We start from the raw sequence: 20,954 nt of genomic DNA, 5'->3' as shown, positions 1-20,954 counted from the left end.
GGTTGATGGTCTCTGGAGGGCTCGGGACAGAGGTTGCTCCTCTGTTCTGGTCCTATTAGACCTCTCAGCGGCTTTTGATACCATCGACCATGGTATCATGCTGCGCCGGTTGGAGGGGTTGGGAGTGGGAGGCACTGTTTTACGGTGGTTCTCCTCCTATCTCTCCGACAGGTCGCAGTCTGTGTTGGCTGGAGGGCAGAGGTCGACCTCAAGGCACTTGGTTTGTGGGGTGCCACAAGGGTCGGTCCTCTCGCCTCTCCTGTTCAACATTTATGTGAAGCCGCTGGGCGAGATCATCCGTGGTTTTGGGGTGCAGTGCCATCTGTACGCTGATGACACCCAGCTGTACATCTCCACCCCAGACCACCCCAACGATGCCCTTGAAGTGATGTCCCGGTGCCTGGAAGTGGTGCGGGTCTGGATGGGGCGGAACAGGCTCCGACTCAATCCCTCCAAGACTGAGTGGCTGTGGCTGCCGGCGTCCCGATATAGTCAGCTGGTGCCATCGCTGACTATTGGGGGCGAGACATTGGCCCCCACGGAGAGGGTGCGTAACTTGGGTGTCCTCCTGGACGCACGGCTGTCCTTAGAAGAGCATTTGACGGCCGTGGCCAGGGGGGCTTTCTATCAGGTCCGCCTGATACGCCAGTTGCGCCCCTTTCTGGATCGGGACTCCCTATGCACGGTCACTCATGCCCTCGTTACTTCCCGCCTTGACTACTGTAATGCTCTCTACATGGGGCTCCCCTTGAGGAGCACTCGGAGGCTCCAACTGGTGCAGAATGCGGCCGCGCGGGTACTTATGGGGGCGGCATGGCGCTCCCACGTGACACCTCTCCTGCGCGAGCTGCATTGGCTTCCGGTGGTCTTCCGAGTGCGCTTCAAGGTGTTGGTTCTCATCTTCAAAGCGCTCCATGGCTTAGGACCCAGTTATTTACGAGACCACCTTCTGCCTCCGATAACCTCCCACCGGCCAACACGCTCCCACAGAGAGGGTCTCCTCAGGGTGCCGTCTGTCAGGCAATGTCGGCTGGCGACCCCCCGGGGAAGAGCCTTCTCTGTGGGGGCACCCGCCCTCTGGAATGAGCTGCCCCCAGGGATACGACTAATCCCGGATCTCCGGACCTTCCGCCGGGCCCTGAAGACGTTTTTATTTCAGCAAGCCGGGCTGGGTTAAAAAATTTTTAATTGGTGAATTTTATGGGTAAGGGGTTTTAAATTGGAGAAGCCTAAGATAATTTAATTCTGTTTTAATGTATTTTAATATTTGTATTGTGTGTTTTTAATTTTGGCTGTTCACCGCCCCGAGTCCTTCGGGAGAGGGGGCGGTATAAAAATTTAATAAATAAATAAATAAATAAATAAATACATTCATTATGTAAAGTTGAAAAAAATATTTTTTAAAACATCACATTTCTTAGCCACAACTCTGAAAAATGCATTCACCTGTTGCATGGAAGATAGCTAGATGGAACCCTGATTGATGATAGTGTTGCTTCCTCAAGACGAGGAACATTTCTTATGTCTTCATTCCCTCTACTTCTATAAGGACACTGAATTCAACGCAACTTGTAGTAAATCCTAAAACTTTATAAAACAAATGTAAAATAATTGCTACCTTTTTCATTCAACTATAATGTATCTTATAAAAGGGCAGAGGGATAATAGGTCACCAAAGCCCCCCCAATTGTACCATGAAAATTTGGGGACAAAACTCTGTGTTTTGTTCACAAATATGGGCTTGGTATTCACCACCATCAACCAAAATCCAGGACCTCCAGCAGTCCGGCCAACTGGCCCTTGGAATAGGTTCAGCAGGTAACCAGCAGCCAAGTGAAGGTATCCTTTCCCTTGGAATGACCCATCTTTTTCTGGTAAAATAGCATTTTAATGCAAAAGGATTAAGTTATGGGACCATAGTGTAATTTCCTTTCCAATCTGCCCTCTATCACCCAAATAACATACCAATGTCCCATCATCAAATTGGAGAGTTGCTTCACATCTCATGGTTGTTGAAGGAGAGTATCTTATTATTTTTGCATTATGAATGCTGTTTTACCAGAAAAAATGGGTCATTCCAATGAAACGACTACCTTCAGTTGGCTGCTAGTTACCCACTGACCTATTCCAAGGGTCAGGTGGCCAGACTGCTGGAGGTCCTGGATTTTGGTTGATGCTAGTAAATGCCAAGTCCATATTAGTGAACAAATGGATCTAACATGTATTACTAAAACCTGGTGCTTGCTCACATTTGAGTTTATATCTGCTTTGAATGCCAAGATAGGGGAGGTTTGGTGGCATTCAGGAGTATTCAGCAGTATTCTAAAATAATCTGGAAATTCATGGCAATCGTAGACTTGAACTAATTTATCTTAAGCACATGTATTAGGCATTATTCCAGATCTGGCCTTTATTAGAGCATCTATTATGTGATTTGAAGATAGAGGATATTATGGAGAGTCCATTGCTGTATTCAAATCATTCACTGGTTTGTCTGAGGCAAATAGTTGCCTGGAATCTATGCTAGTTGGAAGGTTCTATTAAATCCCCAGACCCTTTAGGGTCATGATAGGCATTTGGAGAGTTTTTCTGCTAATTGCAGTCAGTTCTGTCAAACACGTAGTTAATCCTTGTGACTGCAAGATGAAAACGCTCCTGGGTGGCTTCGCTCCTTCCATAACTCTGGAGAGGATTCTTGGGTCAATAAGGAACACTTGGAAATAAAAGGGATGAAGAGATTAGAGCATTGATGGAGAAAGACTAGAAGTGAACTTGACCAAACCTGCGTATAAATGCCTATCTGGAGGTGATTAAGGCAGAGACACATCCTTATAGCAACTTTCTTTTTTGGGGATTGAGAGTTAGAAGATCTGCACACAGGCTCTTATGAAAATTTGGTCAATATTTTGCCACAATGTGGCTCAAATTTACATAAGTCTTGGCTCTGTATGGGCAGTTTGTATGAACCAGACAGAAGTAGAATCTTGCAAAGTGATCTGGAAGTCATTCCATGTGGCAGACTTCAGTGAAGAGGATAGGGTGCTAGGAAGCATCATCTCCATCACAGGTGAGTTGGATGCCTATCCCTCCTAATATTATCCAGGGATGAATACTAGATTATGGCTATTGTTCCATCATAGCGTCTTGATTTTGCATCAAGTGAGCAGTAAGGATATTTTATGAAATTTTTATCAATGTATGATTACATTAACAGAATGGAAGTTTAGACTTAACTCATGTTTGAACCTACTAAAAAAACTTTTCCTCTGTTATTTTTCAGGGAATCCTACTGATGTATGGAATTTATCTTGCAGGTCTAACAGATAATCTGAGTTGCCCACCAGTTAATCAGTCCCTGACACTCATAAGTGCAGTAGCCATTATTTTCCTCTTTATTGGAATTATGCTGGTGGTCAATAGCTTTTTCTACTTGTGGTACAATCTGGTGTATGGATTAACTTCAGGAGGAATCTTTGTCTGTATGTTTTCAATAAATTGTTTGATCTTTATCCCACAGGTAAGAAAGCAGATGAGCAGTATTGCAAATTACCTTTCCCCAGAGTCTTGCATATAAATGGAATTCCTGACATAAAGTGAATATACAAATTAATTAAAAATTGTTAATCTCATTGATAACTATAGTTTACTTGGCAAGAAAATGCAATTGTATATCCTCAGCTCATAATAAATGTATTCTGCTTCCTGTAAGCTCATGACAGGACTCTCATCATACTGGGACTTGCAAAAATACTTTTCTTAGCTTTGCTGTGTAGTGATTCAAGGATTTATATAGTTGGGTGCCATACCACATAGCCTACTTCAGCACTATATAGATAGTTGTAGAATGATAAGAGGAATAATAAAAAACCCTCATATTATACACTTTTTAAATTTTAATGTTAGAATTTTATTAAAATGTATTTAAAAATTGAAATATAGGGGAAATGCATTAATTAGTTTAAATTTAGTTCTTGTTGCTTTATATAATTTTACCCATTTTTTTTTATTGAAAAAGTTTTACAAATACAGATTTCCCCCTTCCCCTCCCTAGCCCTCCCTTACCCTCCCCTCCCCCCTTGGCTTCCCCAGGATGAAATCCGAATCCAAATCACATTATATAATACTTTACCGCCCATCTACTCTACCCCCTGTGTAGTATACATTTCTTCCTGACATTCTAATATTCTATCCTCTGTACTATACATTTCTACACAACATTCAACTAAAAGTTATCTGGTACTTCCTAGTTTAATATTTATTCTGCACATAATCTATCCATTTCTTCCACTCTCATACATAGATCTCTTGGGTCCAATCTTTTATGTATGCTGATATCTTCACCATTTCTGCGACACTGGCCACCTTCAAAATCCATTCTTCAATAATAAACATAACACCCCTTTTCCAGTATTAAACAATCAGTAACCTAGCCTATCACCATATACCATATCAATTTTGTTTCACCCACTTTCCCGCAGGTCCACCATATATAATAATTTATAACATCTAAACAGTCACATCAAATCCTTCTTCCAACAGCGTATTTAATGTCTTTAGTTGCCATCTGCCCCCATCATTGAAGAATACTTCTGTATATAAAAACCCCCCGAGTGACTTTATATTTATATTCCGTATGATATCTTCTATAAAGTCTTTCATCTAGATTATTAATTCCATCGAGCATGTTAGGGTAACAACCAGATTAACTGCCAATGCCCTTGTTCCATAATCCTCTTGCCTCATGGCTATTCCCTTCAACGGACAGATAATCCATCTTTCTTAAAATCTATAATAGAAAGTTCCAATTCACTCAATTACAGGCCTTCTCCACCTCCTAGAACACCAGCACTGCAGAGATCTGTTTATTCTTCTCAAGATAGTGCAATAAATCTATAATTTGCCTCACATTGTCTTTCATATATCTGTCTTCTATAAGTCCTGCTTAATCATGAATCAGTTCTTGAATAACTGGCATTAATCTGTTGGCTAATAATTTTGCAAAAATTTTATAATCCATATTCAAGAGAGATATTGATCTAAAATTTTCTAGTTTTGTGGAACCTGCTTCTTTTCTTTCCTTGTGCTGGCTTAAACCTCTGCTGTTGTTGTTTTTCTGGAATTTGTTTATAGACTGATCGAGTTATGCGCTGGTCTTTAATTGATTTGTAGGACATCAAATCAAGATCCAAAGCTCTTGTATTTTTAGGTGGTCCACCTATAACCTTTAAAGGAAGATCCGGGAACGGCTCATCCAAAAAGCCCCTTGTAGTTCCTTGTATTTCCATTGGTTCCATCTCCATCTGCTTCCACTGGACTTCAATCTCTTGTTCGATTTGTTTTTCTTTATCACCCTCCTGTATTCCTAACACTGAAGATGTACATGGAGATGTTAGGCCAATTTTAAAAACATTAAGATAAAATTCTTCCGCTTTTTCAACAGTATTTAATCGATATTTTTCTCCTTGATATCTCAATATTATGCCAATTGGAGCATCCCATCTAAATGGAATTTGATGTTTCTTTAGTTCAGTCACCAAAAATGCAAAATCCTTTCTGTCTTTTAGCATCTTAGGCGGCAGCTCTTTGTAAATCATTTCGTCATTTCTTATTCTTCTATCTGTGAAGTATAACACCACATCTCTGGGCAATTGCCTTTGTCTTGCCACCCAAGAATTCACTCTGTAAATCTTGTCAATTTTGGACAAAACCTCTTCGGGGCTAACCTTTAGCATCACAGCCAAAGCATCAGCACAAATCCTTCTCAAATCTCTATTGTTTTCCTTTATCCCCCTCAGTTTTATAGCAAACTCCATAAATTTGAATTGCATCATTGTCACTTCATTTTCAATCCTTTGCATTTTATTATCCACATTGTAAATCTTATAATCAGCTTCCTTCATTTTAGACTCTACTTCTAAACTAGTTTCTTCCACTTTTTTATCAATCTGGACAATTACTTCTGAAAAGCCAGTCAAAACTGTCAAAATATCTCGCTTCATCTTATCATACTTTTCTTGAACCACCTCCTTAATTTCCTGTTGAAATTTTTCAAATTTCTGGTCCATAACCGCATCTTGTTTCAACAGAGCCAGAATAATAAATTCCTTCAGATCTTTAAAATCAATCTCCTGTCTCTGGCTCTGAATCTGCAAACTTAAAAACTGCTCTTGTGACTTATAAGTGGGGGAGCCCCCCCCCCCACCGCTTTGTTGTCTGGCTTTGAAGCCATTCTGCCACGCAGAGAAACTCTTTTTTTAAAAAGGAAGTCTTCTCTCCCTTTACCACAAAGTCCTCTCAGAATTAAGCAAGTCTCTAAGGGAGAAGAAGCATAAAGACACTTTGGAAAAAAAACAAAACTTTTCGCTTCTCTTCTAGACAGCACTATTACTTTCGATACTTTGTAGCGTACTAAGACAGCCAGGCAAATCCACTTTTGCTTTCAGCTTTTTTCAAGCCGCTGAAGCCGGATGCCATTTTAAACTTTCACTCTTCTCTTTCTCCATTCTCAAATTCCATCACAGGGCTATTATAAATACTTGCAGTTTTGAGTTCCGGATCCAGATTTCACCCTGTTTATTTTTAATAAATCTTTTGACTTTCGCTGATTACATTGGTCGCGTCGTCTGGCTCTGCTACATGCAGAGTTCCCCCGCAGTCCGGAGCTTCGGCGAGCTGGATAGGGAGCCTCATCCTGCTTCCTCCCCAGAGGCAAAAAAGACACTCTGGGGACTTCACAGGGGCTCTACCTGCTCTCGCCGGCTCTCCTCACGTTTCCTCAAAGAAACGGAGTTTTTCGAGCCGCCTCTCAGCTGTAGAGGCGGTTCTTTACGGGCGGCGGGGCTGGCGGTCTTAAAAGACCGTCTGGCGACGACGGTGGCGCCAACCAGAAGCCAATTTTACCCATTTTTGAAGTATGATTTCTCCAAAGGTGAAATATCTCTTTTAGTCTGAAAAAAATGCAAATACAATTTATTTTATTTATTATTTATTTTATTTTATTATCAGATTTATATACTGCCCTTCTCCCGGAGGACTCAGGGCGGTGCACAGCCAAAGTAAAAACATAAATACAAACATTAAAATACAGTTAAAAAGATATATATGCGTTTGGCCCCATAATTAAAAACAATAACAAACCTATTAAAAACATTTAAAAATATGTTAAGCCAGCCCGGCTTGCTGAAAAAGAAAGGTCTTCAGGGCACGGTGGAAGGCACCGCTGTCTTGGATTCTTTGTATCTCTGGGGGCAGCTGATTCCAGAGGGCAGGTGCCCCACAGAAAAGGCCCTCCCCCTGGGGGCCACCAGTCTACATTGCTTGGCCGATGGCACCCTGAGGAGGCCCTCTCTGTGGGAGCGCACAGGTTGGTGGGAGGCCATTGGTAGCAGCAGGCGGTCTCGAAGATATCCAGGTCCTATGCCATGGAGCTCTTGTAAAGGTGATAACCAACACCTTGAAGCACACCCGGAAGACCACTGGGAGCCATTGCAGCTCACGCAGGAGAGGTGTTATGTGGGAGCACCATGCAGCTCCTGTAACTACCTGTGCGGCCGCATTCTGGACCAGTTAGAGCCTCCAGGTGCTCTTCAAGGGGAGCCCCATGTAGAGAGCATTGCTGTAGTCCAGGCGAGAGGTGACGAGGGCATGAGTGACTGCGCACAAGGAATCCCGATCTAGGAAGGGCCGCAACTGGCGGATCAGGCGAACCTGATAAAAAGTCCCCCTGGCTACAGCCGTCAGATGTTCCTCCAAGGACAGCTGCGTATCCAGGAGGACGCCCAAATTGCAAGCCCTCTCCGAGGGGGCCAAGACTTGCCCCCAATAGTCAGTGAAGGTGTCAACTGATTATATTGGGATGCCGGAAACCACAGCCACTCAGTCTTGGATGGGTTGAGCCTGAGCCTGTTCCTCCCCATCGAGATCCGCATGGCCTCCAGGCACTGGGACATCACTTCAAGGGCATCATTGGGGTGGCCCGGGGTGGAGATGTACAGCTGGGTGTCATCAGCGTACTGGTGGTACTTCACCCCGAAGCCACGGATGATCTCACCCAGCGGCTTCACATAGATGTTGAACAAAAGGGGCGAGAGGACCGACCCCTGAGGCACCCCACATATGAGGTGTCTCGAGGTCGACCTCTGCCCCCCTGCCAACACAAACTGTGACCGGTCCAAGAGAAAGGAGGAGAACCACCGTAACACGGTGCCCCCCATTCCCAACTCTTCCAACCGGCGCAGCATGATACCATGGTCGAAGGTATCAAAAGCCGCTGAGAGATCTAACAGGACTAGAACAGAGGAGCAACCCCTGTCCTGAGCCCTCCAGAGATCATCTACCAATGCGACCAATGTCGTTTCCGTGCTGTACCCGGGCCTGAAACCCGACTGGAATGGATCCAGATAAGACGTTTCCTCCAGGTATTGTGGAAACTGTCGTGTGACCACACTCTCAACAACCTTCGCCACAAAGCGAAGGTTGGAGACGGGCGGTAGTTGGCTAATACTGCCGGGTCCAGGGAAGGCTTCTTGAGGAGAGGCCTCACCACCGCCTCTTTCAAGGCCGTGGGGAAGTAACCCTCACTCAACGAAGCGTTGATAATTCCCTGGAGCCAGCCTCATGTAACTTCCCGGGAAGCCAGTACTAACCAGGAGGGACATGGGTCCAGCAAACGTGGCTGCACTAAGTCTCCCCAAAGTTCTGTCCACGTCATCAGGGGTCACAGAGTCAAACTATTCCCAGATAACATTCTCAAGACTATTCCTCGCCACCCTGCCCGAATCTACCCAGTCAGAGTCCAAATCCCCCCGAATCTGTGCGATTTTGTCATACAGATATTGTCCGAAATCCTTGGCCCTGCCTTCCAGGGGGTCCTCCCGCACTCCCGGATGTAACAGGGAGCGGGTCACCCTGAACAGAGCGGCCGGACGATTGTCTGATGACGCAATAAGAGCGGAAAAGTAATTAAACTTTGCTGCCTTTATCGCCACTAGGTAGGTCTTAATATGCGACCTTACCAGTGTTCGGTCAGATTCAGCGAGACTGGCCCTCCAACCGCTCTCCAGGCGTCTTTTCTGGTGCTTCATCTCCCTCAGCTCCTCGGTGAACCATGGAGCCACATGGGATCGGCACCGGGTCAGAGGCCGCAAAGGCACGACTCAATCTAAAGCCCCACCAGCCGCGGCTTTATCAATGTCCTCAATTTAAATGAGGACATTGAGGACATGAGCTTTGGCAGCAAGAAAGTTCAATTCCAAGTCACTGTCAGATAACCTCACGGAAACAGTGGGCTCTCTCCTCAGTTTATTTCAGTGTTCATGTGCATATATTTTAGTGTGGCCTATTTATCTGAATATGTCTTAAATATTTGGCTTTATCGCCCGTTGTCTGTAAAATGCAATAAACTTTGGGATAGGAGGTTGTTTAATATGGGTGAATTCTCAGGTATTTGTAAGAGTTTATTTCACATATGTGATTCAAACATTTTGTACTCTACTGTGAAATATTTTGATGCTATAGCTGCCAAGTGACCTGCTCCATGCTTTGTTGTCTTCCTTCTTTAAATAGTGAAAAGGCCTGCAGTAAAATATTTTGTCCAAGAAAATGTGTGTATGAGAGAGAGGGAGGGAGGGAGGGAGGGAGACAGAGACATGGACAAAGAAAATGAACCTTGCCTTTCAAGTGAAAAGTTTGCATGTGTACAAGGGAGTGAGATCTTTACCTATGAGGACAAAACAACTCAGCAGTTTCAAGACTTGCCCCCCAACTTCTCCATAGCTTTCACTTTTTGTCTACTGTATTCTATCTTGATCCTTACTTCTGACTAGGTTGAGCTCTAATTCTACTGTAATGTTCAGCAGATCAGACAGTGGAAGACTTTTGAAAAACAAGAAATTGATACCAGCAACATGGCCAAATATTTTACAGGTTCCAACAAGAATTTCCACTCTACAATGTATAGTGATGAAGAGATATACCAGCTGCTCGGGGAAAAAAATACCTTGATACAGCAGCTTGCAGAGGTGGGAAATATTTACATAATTAGTAGAAAGAATGAAAATACAGCATCTCATCACTATGCAACCATTCTCACATGCTATATGAACATAATTAAAGTATCTCATAGAATTAAAACTGAGCTTCAGATCTGAAAATAAGATAAAATAGGATAAAAACAAGAAAATGGATTAAACTGATTTAAAAGGTAAAGGTTTCCCTGTCAGTCATGTCAGACTCTAGGGCATGGTGCTCATCTCAGTTTCTTGGTCGAGGAAGCCAGTTGTCTGAAGACCATTTCTGTGGTCATGTGGCCAGCATGGCTATATGCCAAAGGTGCAGGGGAACACTGTTACCTTTTCACCAAAGTGGTACCTATTTATCTACTTGCATTTGCATGGTTTAGAACTGTTAAGTGGACAGGAGCTGGGGCAAGTAACAGGAGTGATAAATATGGCAGACCTTGGGGGGGAGGGAAACTATTATAGTCCATGGTGTGTTTTTTCCCTGCCAGACATTTTAGAATGGTCAGAAAAATGTACAGGTGATCAGGAATCTATATTATTAAAAAATCTCTTTGCTATCTAGATGTTTGCAACATCATAAATCATAAAAGAACATGCTCATCTCAAAGAGGATATAGATACAAATTGCTGAATAAACAATTGTGCGAGAAGGCAGCTGCTGTGCACACCTATCTCTGCATGGAGATGGACTATATTCATATTTCCCAATACTGAAGTTAGCTTTTTATAGGAATTTTCATTGCATACTGAAAAAATAGTTCATTGACTGTCATTCCAGTAGAATGTGAGGAATTCAGCAAATACTCTACTCTCATGGATTTTTGCTCCCATGATGGAAACGGTTTAAATATAGCCACTTCTCTGGCAGATGTGGGATTTAATCAATTCATTGAAAATTTTACCAACTATCTTCACTTAACAAGATAGAAAATCCTTGGAATAAAGGAAGCAGCAAGATCAGGGGTGAAATCAGGGGTGAAATGCTCTCGGTTCGGACCAGATCGCTCGATCCGGTAGCGATGGAGGCAGGTGGTTCAGAGAACCGGTAGCAAAAATTCCTGCCCAGCTGAGCCACAATCATCAGAGGCTTTTTTTTTTTTTTTTACTTTTAAAAGCATTTTTTCTACCTCTTCTGCCGAAAAAATGCTTTTAAAAGTAAAAAAAAAAAAAGCCTCTGATGATCGTGCGGCTCAGCTGGTATCGTCAAAGGCTTTTAAAAGAAAAACATCCCTTTTTTTCTTTTAAATGCCTCTGACGATCCAAGCTGAGTTGCCTGATTGTCAGAGCCTTTTGAAAGCATTTTTTTTTTCAAAAAATGGTTTTAAAAGTAAAAAAAAAATAATGGCCATGCCCACCGTCACATTACCCCCCAAGCCACGCCCACAGAACCAGTAGTAACAAATTTTAGATTTCACCACTGAGCAAGGTACTTTTTACAGCAACATTTCCAAGTATAGAGCCCTAGGTAAAACAGATAGTTCTGAACAAGTAGAACCATTCTTAGAATATGCTTTGGCTTTGTTTGGTTGCAACATGTCAGAAGAACATTGAATAATTTTTAGTGGGAAGAAATCCCCAAAGCCATACAACCTGAACTTACATGTGAGCTGTGTGATGTTCCTATCTTTTTAAAATTAAAAAAAATACTGAAAACAATTGAGTCATTATCTATGGAGATTCTGAGTCATCCAGGTCACGGTTGTCCCAAAGGTGCTTTTTCAAAAGGCAACTGGACTTTTCCTTTTCCTTGAAGGTGTTTCGCTTCTCCTCCAAGAAGCTTCTTCAGTTTCAATTCTGAACTGAAGGAGCTTCTTGGAGGAGAAGCGAAATGTTTACAAGGAAAAACCAAGTCCAGTTGCCTTTAAAAAAGTACAATTGAGTAGATAGGTTTTTGTATCCATAATCAATGCTTATGTCACTTTAATCAAGCAAATCTAGGTGGCTTATGAAATAAATGAAGCACTTTATAAAGAGGAATCATAGCCCCACATATTAAGTGGAGATTTTAGCATTTGATTTGCCATTTAGTCTGAAGTAATAGAGTCCATTTTGTGGCATTTCAGATTAGGTTCAGATGAAATGGGCGTTGACTTACCTGAACGCCTCTTCTGGTTGACCTGGATCCAGCGGTCAGGAACGGGTATCCAACCACTTCCGAGATGAGTGATTGAGTCTGCAACTGAGAAGCTCCTCCCCTTTGTCCTGCTTCCCAGCTTTTTGATGAAAGACGATACAGCAGACAGGCACGTTGAGCTGAAAGAAAGGAGAAAGGCCGACAGAAGACCCCGAATGGCAAGGGCCCATCAGGGTGGGGCTGACCGCTGGATCCAGGTCAACCAGAAGAGGCGTTCAGGTAAGTCAACGCCCATTCTCGTTGACCCTGGCTCCAGCGGTCAGGAACGGGACATGCCCAAGCAGAGACCTATTGGGAGGGACCCACCCGAGCCGGAGGGGCTGACGCCTTGAGTACCTGTTGGAGGACCCTGCGACCAAAGGCCGCATCTGATGAGGCAAATCTGTCCAGTCGATAATGTCGTATAAATGGGGTAGGCGTGGACCAGGCCGCAGCCCGACACACCTCCTCTAAAGAGGCCTGCGTGGCCCAGGCAACCGAGGTAGCTGCGCTGCGGGTGGAATGGGCTGTAATATGTCGGGGGACAGGAAGAGACTGGGCCTCATATGCTTTAGTGATGGTGGCCCTGATCCATCACCCAAGGATGGCCGAGGAAACCTTACTGCCCATGGAGGACGGTTGGAAAGAAACTAGGAGCGACTCAGTCCGACGGAACTGAGAAGTCCTCCTAAGGTAAATGTGTAAGGCACGCCTGACATCTAACGTGTGCCAGGTACGCTCAGAAGGGTGGGAGGGATTGGGACAGAAGTCAGGGAGGACCAATTCCGTGGAACGATGGAATGGAGAATTGACCTTAGGGAGAAAGGTAGGATCCAATCTGAGTACGACCCTATCAGGATGGAATATGCAAAGGTCTGCCCGCGTAGACAGGGCACCTAGTTCTGACACCCGTCTGGCGGAGGTGATGGCCAGGAGAAATGAAACCTTGTAGGAAAGGAACCTCAGACTGACCTCCCTGAGAGGTTCGAAGGGGGCTCTGGTGAGGGCATCCAATACCTGAGGTAGGTCCCATGAAGGGTACCTATGGATAGGAGCCGGGCGGAGATTAGATGCACCCCTCAGGAACTGGCGGATGAGGGGATGACTAGAAAGGGAACCCCGTCTCCCACAACAAAGGATGGAGGAAAGAGCAGCTACTTGCCTGTGGAGTGTGTTGGGAGCCAAACCTGCATCCATCCGATCCTGGAGATACACCAGCACCTGTTCCGTAGAAGCCTTGGAGGCCACAATGGAATTCCGATGGCACCAAAGGGAGAATGCTCGCCAGGTCGAATCGTAGATTCTGGTCGGCGAGCCGCTTGGATGGTGGAAATGACCCTGGGGGGAAGCCTCCGGTCCCTCAGCATGCGCTGCTCAATCTCCAGGCGGTTAGTTGAAGCCAGCCGGAGTCCGGATGTTGAATCGAGCCCTGCCGGAGAACGAGCCTGTCCGGGGGAAGACGCCATGGAGGACGGACGGAGAGGGACGTCAGGTCCGCGAACCACGGTCGACGAGGCCAGTGAGGGGCGATCAGAATGATCTCCGCCCTTTCCAGAATCAGCTTCCGAACGACCCTGGCCAAGATGGGCAGAGGGAGAAAGGCATACAGGAGCCCGGGAGGCCAGTTGCTGTGTAGAGCGTCGACTGCTTCCGCCTCCGGGTCCGGAAACCGAGAGAAGAAGCGCCGGGTCTGACGGTTGTGACGTGTTGCAAACAGGTCCACGGTCGGATTCCCGAATCGAGAGGAGATTTCCCTGTACATTTGGGGATCCAAGGCCCATTCCCCGGGATCTAATGTGGACCGGCTGAGCCAGTCCGCCTGAGAGTTCGCCACCCCCGAAATGTGGGCCGCCCGTAATGATCTCAGATGTGTCTCCGCCCAGGCTCCCAGTCTCTCGGCCTCCTCCATGAGGAGTCGAGACCGGGTCCCCTCTAGACGATTCACACGGGCTTTGGCGGCCATGTTGTCCGTCCGGACAAGAACATGTCTGCCCTCTACCTTGTTTGCGAATACCCGGAGAGCTAAGTGAATGGCTCGGAGTTCCAACCAATTTATGTTGTGCTTTAGATCAGACTGAGTCTAATGACCCTGGGCGAGGGATGACGAGAGATGAGCCCCCCAGCTGTGAAGGCTGGCATCCGTTGTAAGGATCAGGCAGTGAGGTTCCCTGAATTCTCTGCCCTGAAGAACGGCCTCTGAATCCCACCATGTGAGAGAACTGAGAACCCCGGGAGGGATGTTGACCACCCGGTGAGATGACCCCAGGCGTAGCTTCTGGAAGGGAAGGAGGAACCACTGCAGGTGCCTGCAGTGGAGACGGGCCCAGGGAACTATCCCGATGCAAGAAACCATCTTTCCCAGGAGTTGGGACAGCGACGCCAAGGAAGAGACCCTCCTTGACGTCACTGACCTGACCAGGGACTGCAGGCTGGACAGATAGACCTTGCTCTCCACTGTGTCTATGATGGCCCCCAGGTGTTGGATGCGGGTGGTAGGAGTTAGATGACTCTTGGCCAAGTTGATCGAGAAACCGTGGTCCCTCAGGACCCGGAGAGTAGAGGCCAGGTTCTGATATGCTCGCTGTTCCGAGACTGACTGGATGAGGAGATCGTCTAAGTAAAACTGCATCCTTATTGGCAGGGACTGGAGATGGCCCCCCAGTGCGGCCATCAACTTCGTGAACACCCGTGGGGCTGAAGAGAAGCAGAATGGGAGGGCCCTGTATTGGTAGTGATGGTTCGCGAAGCAGAACCTGAGGAAGCGGTCGGATGGGCGGATGGGAACGTGAAGATACGCCTCCGTCAGGTCGAGGGAGGTGAGGTAATCCCCTACCCTGATGCCCTCCAAGATGGACTGAAGGGACTGCATCTTGAACCGTCGATAGACTATACGACGGTTCAGGGACTTGAGGTCGAGAATCGCCCTCCACCCCCGATGCCTTTTGGACCACAAAAAGGCGAGAATAGTAGCCCTGTCGTCCTTGCTGATCCCCGGGAACCGGTTCTATGGCCTGAATCTCGAGGAGGTGATGAATGGCCGAAGCCACCAGAAGTCTGGAGGTCTTGTCCCGAGAGAGAGGACAGCGAAGGAATCTGTCTGGGGGTAAGGAGAGGAATTCCAGGGAGAGACCGAGACGGATTGTCTCCCTGACCCACGTGTCCAATGAGGTAGCCTCCCATTGGCTGGCGAAGGACGCCAGGCGGCCTCCAATGGGAAGCCAAGCCAAGCCATCAGCAAGATCTGCGGAACCCACGCCCTCTGCCCCCGCGAAAGGGCCGCCTAGATTGGCCCCTGTTAGGGGGGGGAGAAGCTCTGATGGTCCTGTGATCGGAATTGTCTGGGGGGATAGAACCTCTGTCTACGGGAACCTGAAAATCCCCCCTCCGGGTTCCGAAAAGGCCGAAACGAGGACTGGGATCTAATATCTGACCTACGGGACATAATGGGTAGAACACGCCGCTTATCCTTGGACTCCACTAGGAGAGGTTCCAAGGAGGCCCCAAAAAGTTTAGGGCCTTCAAATGGAGAACTGGCTAGGCGCCATTTGGATTTAGCATCCGCCTGCCATTGGCGAAGCCAAAGCAGGCGGCAGGCAGTCACAGAGGAACCAATGGCCTTGGCAGTGAAGCGAGAAGAATTTAAAGTTGCATCCACTGAGAATTCCAAGGCGACAATGACCTTGCTTATATCCTGTTGAGCTCTTAGGTCAGAAGCAGGAAGTCTGGCCTGCAATTGTCTAAGCCATAATATGGAGGCCCGGTTAAAGAAGGATGAAGCCAAGACCGATTTGATTGACCAGGCCGTGGCCTGATGAGATCTAACCAAGGAGTGCTCTAAACGTCTATCCTCAGGTCGGAGGTTGTCCTCTGGGGGGCCAGCCAAGTTAGAGGTAGCCGACAATTCAGCTACCGGTTGGTCAACTGAAGGCATTTGCAAAACCGAAGCCAATTCAGGGGCCAGATTGTATAAACACCTATCTACTGCATTAGGACTGGGGTCTGAAGCCGGGGATGACCATTGGCGTTGTAATACGTCCTTGAAAAGCTTAGGGCCTGGAATTTCTTCCGTTTCAACAGCAGGTTCCTCAAAGAGAGGGACTGCAACAGGCACATCTTCCCCTGTCGAAGTTTGAGGGGGTCTTGGGATACCCAAACCCGTGGTGACCTTAGCTTTGTGGAGAAGGGAACGGAACAAATGAGGCTTAAAGAGACCAACGAAGGCAGGTTGGTCAGGGGCTAAATCTTCATCATCTGACAGTTCACGATCTAGAAGGTCAGCTCCAGCTAGGGAATCCTGACCAGAAGAGCAGGCTGAAGGAGCCCTGGCCCTTCCAGAAGTAGAAGCGCCCTCTGGAATATTGCCATGGTCAGATGAAATCATAGAGCCCACAACATCCACCTGAGATACCGAATGATCAGATACCCAGGAAGATGTGCGTTGGATCATCTCCTGTCTGACCCCTTCCCTGATGGCCTCCCGAATATAAGAGGCCAGGACAGGAGTTATAAGGGCCTCAGGAGCCAAAGAGCCCGAGGCCTGAGGAGCATTAGATTGGTCAGGCTGGACTGTGGGTTCAGGCATAATTGACCCAGGGTTGGCCACTGATTGTTCCCCAAAAAGTGAGACATTAACCTCCTGATGGCCTGCAGCCGAAAGATGATCCCCATCCGGGGATAGAGCAGGGGTGGGAGTCTGGGACAAGGGAGGACCCGCCTGTTGTGGGGTAGCCCTGGGAGAATCAGAAGATTGAGGGACCAAAGCAACCTTCTCCTGCAATGAGGCCTCCTTCGTGGCTCTTTGAATGGCTTTCTCAATGGCCATGTGGAGCTTTAATTCCTCCTTGGCCAAGGCTGCAGCTGAATGAGAAGCCTTAGAAGCGTCAGTAGAATGACGAGTCTTCCTGCTCCTTTTAGCAGGGACAGGATCAGGGCCCTGTGATTCTTCGCCTTGAAGGCGTTGTTTGGAGGCCTTAGATTTTTGAGGAGCCATCTGAACCCTGAGAAGGAAGGGTAGTTAAATTAAATTAGTGTGATGCAGGTAACCCAAAAAGGCCGGTAATTCCCCAAAGTAAGGAGAAATGAACGAAGCCCAAATTAGCTAGGCCTCTAAAAGGCCATGCGGTTGATCCAAAATGGCCACCGCGATCTAATGCCGGTCAATAATGGCATCTCCCGTTGTGCCCAATACTTGCCTCCAGGTGGATTCCCACGTGTCGGGAGATGATCCGACGATCCGTGCCGCACGGAAGCCTCCCAAAGCGGCGTCGGTGAAATGGGGCTATCTGCGCCCTCGCAGCAGCCAAACGAAGCCTCCGGAGCCCAGGCTTCAATCCGGAGAGCGCGGCTGGCGAACTGAGCGGCTGGCGATCTGAGTGGAGGCAAGGGAGCCGAGAAAGGCGACGGGCTTACCGCAAATATTTAAACAGGGGATTCAGGTGTTACCCCTTCTCGCTGTTGTGGGGGCCAGGCTCAACCAGCCAGGAACCAGCAGCCCCCACGAAGCCAAAATTGGCCCTCAGCGGTCTTGGGAGCGAACCCCTCTCGCTGGAAAGACTCCCTCTATTTAAATTTAGAAACTGAGGGAGGAACTATGGCAAATAATAATCTTTGCCAGGAGCTAAGCTCAAACGTGCCTTCCTCAATCGGATTGAGTCAGAAAGCTGGGAAGCAGGACAAAGGGGAGGAGCTTCTCAGTTGCAGACTCAATCACTCATCTCGGAAGTGGTTGGATACCCGTTCCTGACCGCTGGAGCCAGGGTCAACGAGAAGGAATACATTCTCCAGTATATTCCAAATATTTGGAAGACTGATGTTAAAAGGCAAAATGAACAAGTGCAGTGGTACTCAACTGCTTTGAAACTCATCAAATTTGGTATTCAATGCATTTTGACGTGAAAATTTTGTCCTAATTGTTTGTTTGGTATTCAACGCATAAGCTTGAACTTGTTGATGTCATCTGCCTTGTGACTCACTATATTATTACTTATGGGAAAAAATGTTTGGTACTCATCATTTTTGGTACTCATCCAGCCTCCCAGAACCAACTGAGTATCAAGGTACTACTGTATCTTGTTTATAGTTGCATTTCATTAACAAAATAGTGCACACAATGTTAATGCTTTGTGTTTGTCAAAGATCTTTAATATAAGATTGATAAGCAATATTCTGTTTTTCTCCTCCTGTGTTTCTTGTTTGTTATGTACATTTATTATGTGTATCATTATTAGCCAACATGATAATTTTTGTTGAAGTATAACATTTATTACTTATTCCGGCTCATTCCTTTGCCTAGCAGGCCTGTCTTAATTTTTTCAAATATTCATTTTATGTGAACTATAATTATGTTTTGGTGCATTTAAATTAAAATATTTATCATAGTTTATTTAAAACAGAAAGATACAGCAATTGCAAATCTTCAAGAACAAATGAACAGTGTTAAGGAGAAGTTGATGAGACTGGTGGCTATAGAGGATAACCACAGTGTTGCCGATTCTCCATTTCTTTCAACCTCCATTTTATTGCCTTCTCATTCGACAGCTAATGTTTCTTCAGCGGCAATTGAAAAACTACCCTTTTCACTTAGCCAGGAGCTGAAACCATGGCAGAATTCTAACCTCTCAAATTCACAATATGTAGCAGGATTACTTAGTGAAAAAAGGTCTATTGATGACCTAGAACATACAAATAAAGAAAACATGTCATTAGACATTACTGCTAAGTGCAAACTAGTGAATAAGAAGCATTCAGGTGCTAAGTATGATGAAGAGCAATGGTTTTCCCAATCCAGCACTTTACTTACTAGAGAGAGGCTACAGGAACACAGTTTCAGCACACTGAGCAAAGGAGCAAGGCAACCACATTTTTCAGCACTGAAGCAAAAGCAAAGCCCTGAAGTAAGTTCTGTGAGCAATAAAAGAATTCAAGAAAACTTTCAGGATCTGAGTGTGGATCATGTTACTACAATGCAGCTATCTTCCAGGGGACCCAAGTACAATTATGAAAGGAGAATAAGGTTGCAACCAAAGGAGATTCAGAAGGAAGTCCCCTTCAACTTTTCTGGTTCCATGGTGTCCGGTATTCAATGTGGTGTGAATAAATCAGCCAACAGAATGCAAAGAATGAGCAGATTAATAGAATATCCTTGGTCAGCACCAAGATGCACCAAGGATGGAGATTATTTGCATCAGCCTCCACCTTTGCCATCATTGGTGCTCAAAAACCCACTTGAAACTAAGCCTGACAGTGGGTTTGAATCATTATACAATCAAGACTATGGCTTGCTGCTAGACAATCATCTAGTAGGGAACTGTGCATCTACATTTTATCCCACAAACTTGAAGAATTTTCATTATCAGCAGAAAGATTTTCTGACAAGAGATATTCCAGGCCTGTCTCCCTTCCAGCATTTTTACTTTGATTCTGGCAGCAGTTCTTCTGGGGAGAGAACCTATTGCCATCACACACAGGCTTGTGAAATTTGCCATTGCAGTCTTTCTTCTTCTAGTGACAGCTGCATGATTGACACAGATCCTGAATATAGTATGTTAAATTATGCAAAACTTTACAGCAAACCTAAACAAATTGTGAATTTCAATGAAGATTTGGAACCCACTTACGTATAAAAATAAAATTTGAATTTACTATACATTTCTGTTTTTCAGTAGTAAATGAAAATATCCTCAAAAGCATGGCTTCTTCTGTGAATTGTTTGAGCCTATAAAAATTAATCACATAGAAGCTCAAGTAACATATTTTCTATAGAATGGACGTTGTCTTACCTGAACATCCCTTTTCTGGGCGCTGTGTACACTATCCATGCATGGGTTAATCCTTCAGTCTTTGGCAAACAACTGAGTGAAAAGAACAAAGGTTTTTCCCCTTTCCGGTTCCCAAGCCACGCCCTTGATCCCATGATCCCCCAGTCTGAACGAAGGCGCAGCAGACAAGGAACCAAATCATGAAGTACTTTTTGAACACAACTTTATTAACACCAACTTAACATAACAGGAAAGAACTAGTCTTAGTTATAGGCCGGGCAGGCAGCCATGAAGGGAGGGTTATGGATAGTGTACGCAGCGCCAAGAAAAGGGACGTTCAGGTAAGACAACGTCCATTTTCCTGTGCGCTGCTCCCACTATCCATGCATGGGATATACCCAAGCTCAAACCCCCTGGGTGGGAGGCTGACTGCCTCCACAGTCCTCGTCCGTCAGCACTTTCTGGAGAACTCTGCGGCCAAACAACGCCTCGGCTGAGTTGTACGCGTCGATCTTGTAGTGGCGGATGAATGGTGTGAGGGACGACCAAGTCGCTGCTCTGCAGATGTCAATGACGGAGGCTTGAGTGGCCCATGCTGCCGTGGTGGCCACGCTGCGGGTAGAATGAGGTAGTATCTTGCCAGGAGCTGGTCTGGCGTTCAGGTCATACCCCCATGGCGATGCAGGCCTTAATCCATCTGCTGACGGTGGCTGCTGATATCTTCTGTCCCATAGACGTCGGGTTGAAGGAGACCAGGAGTCCTTCCGTGCGGTGAAAGGGTGCAGTCCGACGGATATAAATGCGGATTGCGCGATGAACGTCCAGTGTGTGCCACCTCTTCTCTCTGGGGTCTCGAGGTGAAGGGCAGAAGTCCGGTAAGATGAGTTCCTGGGCCCGGTGAAACCACGAGTTGACCTTCGGAATGAAGGCCGGATCTAGGCGTAGCGTCACCGTGGAATCACGGAAGATGCACAAATCTTTGCGGACCGAGAGGGCCGCTATTTCTGAGACCCTCCTAGCCAAGGTGATAGCCAGCAAAAAGGTAACTTTAAACGACAGGAGCTT

General features: G+C 46.1%; 1 protein-coding gene across 1 annotated transcript in view; it reads left to right on the top strand.

Annotated features, from left to right (window-relative positions):
• GPR156 (G protein-coupled receptor 156) overlaps positions 1 to 19,754 on the top strand; it is a 42,030-nt gene extending 22,276 nt beyond the window's left edge. The window contains exons 7-9 of the mRNA XM_070938371.1: positions 3,281 to 3,517; positions 9,855 to 10,019; positions 18,525 to 19,754. Of these exons, the coding sequence (XP_070794472.1) occupies positions 3,281 to 3,517; positions 9,855 to 10,019; positions 18,525 to 19,754 (1,632 nt within the window). The remainder of the gene's footprint in view (positions 1 to 3,280; positions 3,518 to 9,854; positions 10,020 to 18,524) is intronic.
• The last annotated feature ends 1,200 nt before the right edge of the window (positions 19,755 to 20,954 follow it).

This window comes from Pituophis catenifer, unplaced genomic scaffold (assembly GCF_029215685.1).
Source record: "Pituophis catenifer annectens isolate HBS135680 unplaced genomic scaffold, rPitCat1.0.hap2 SCAF_2, whole genome shotgun sequence".
NCBI classification, from domain to species: domain Eukaryota; kingdom Metazoa; phylum Chordata; class Lepidosauria; order Squamata; family Colubridae; genus Pituophis; species Pituophis catenifer.
This window is presented reverse-complemented; position numbering and strand designations above follow the sequence as displayed.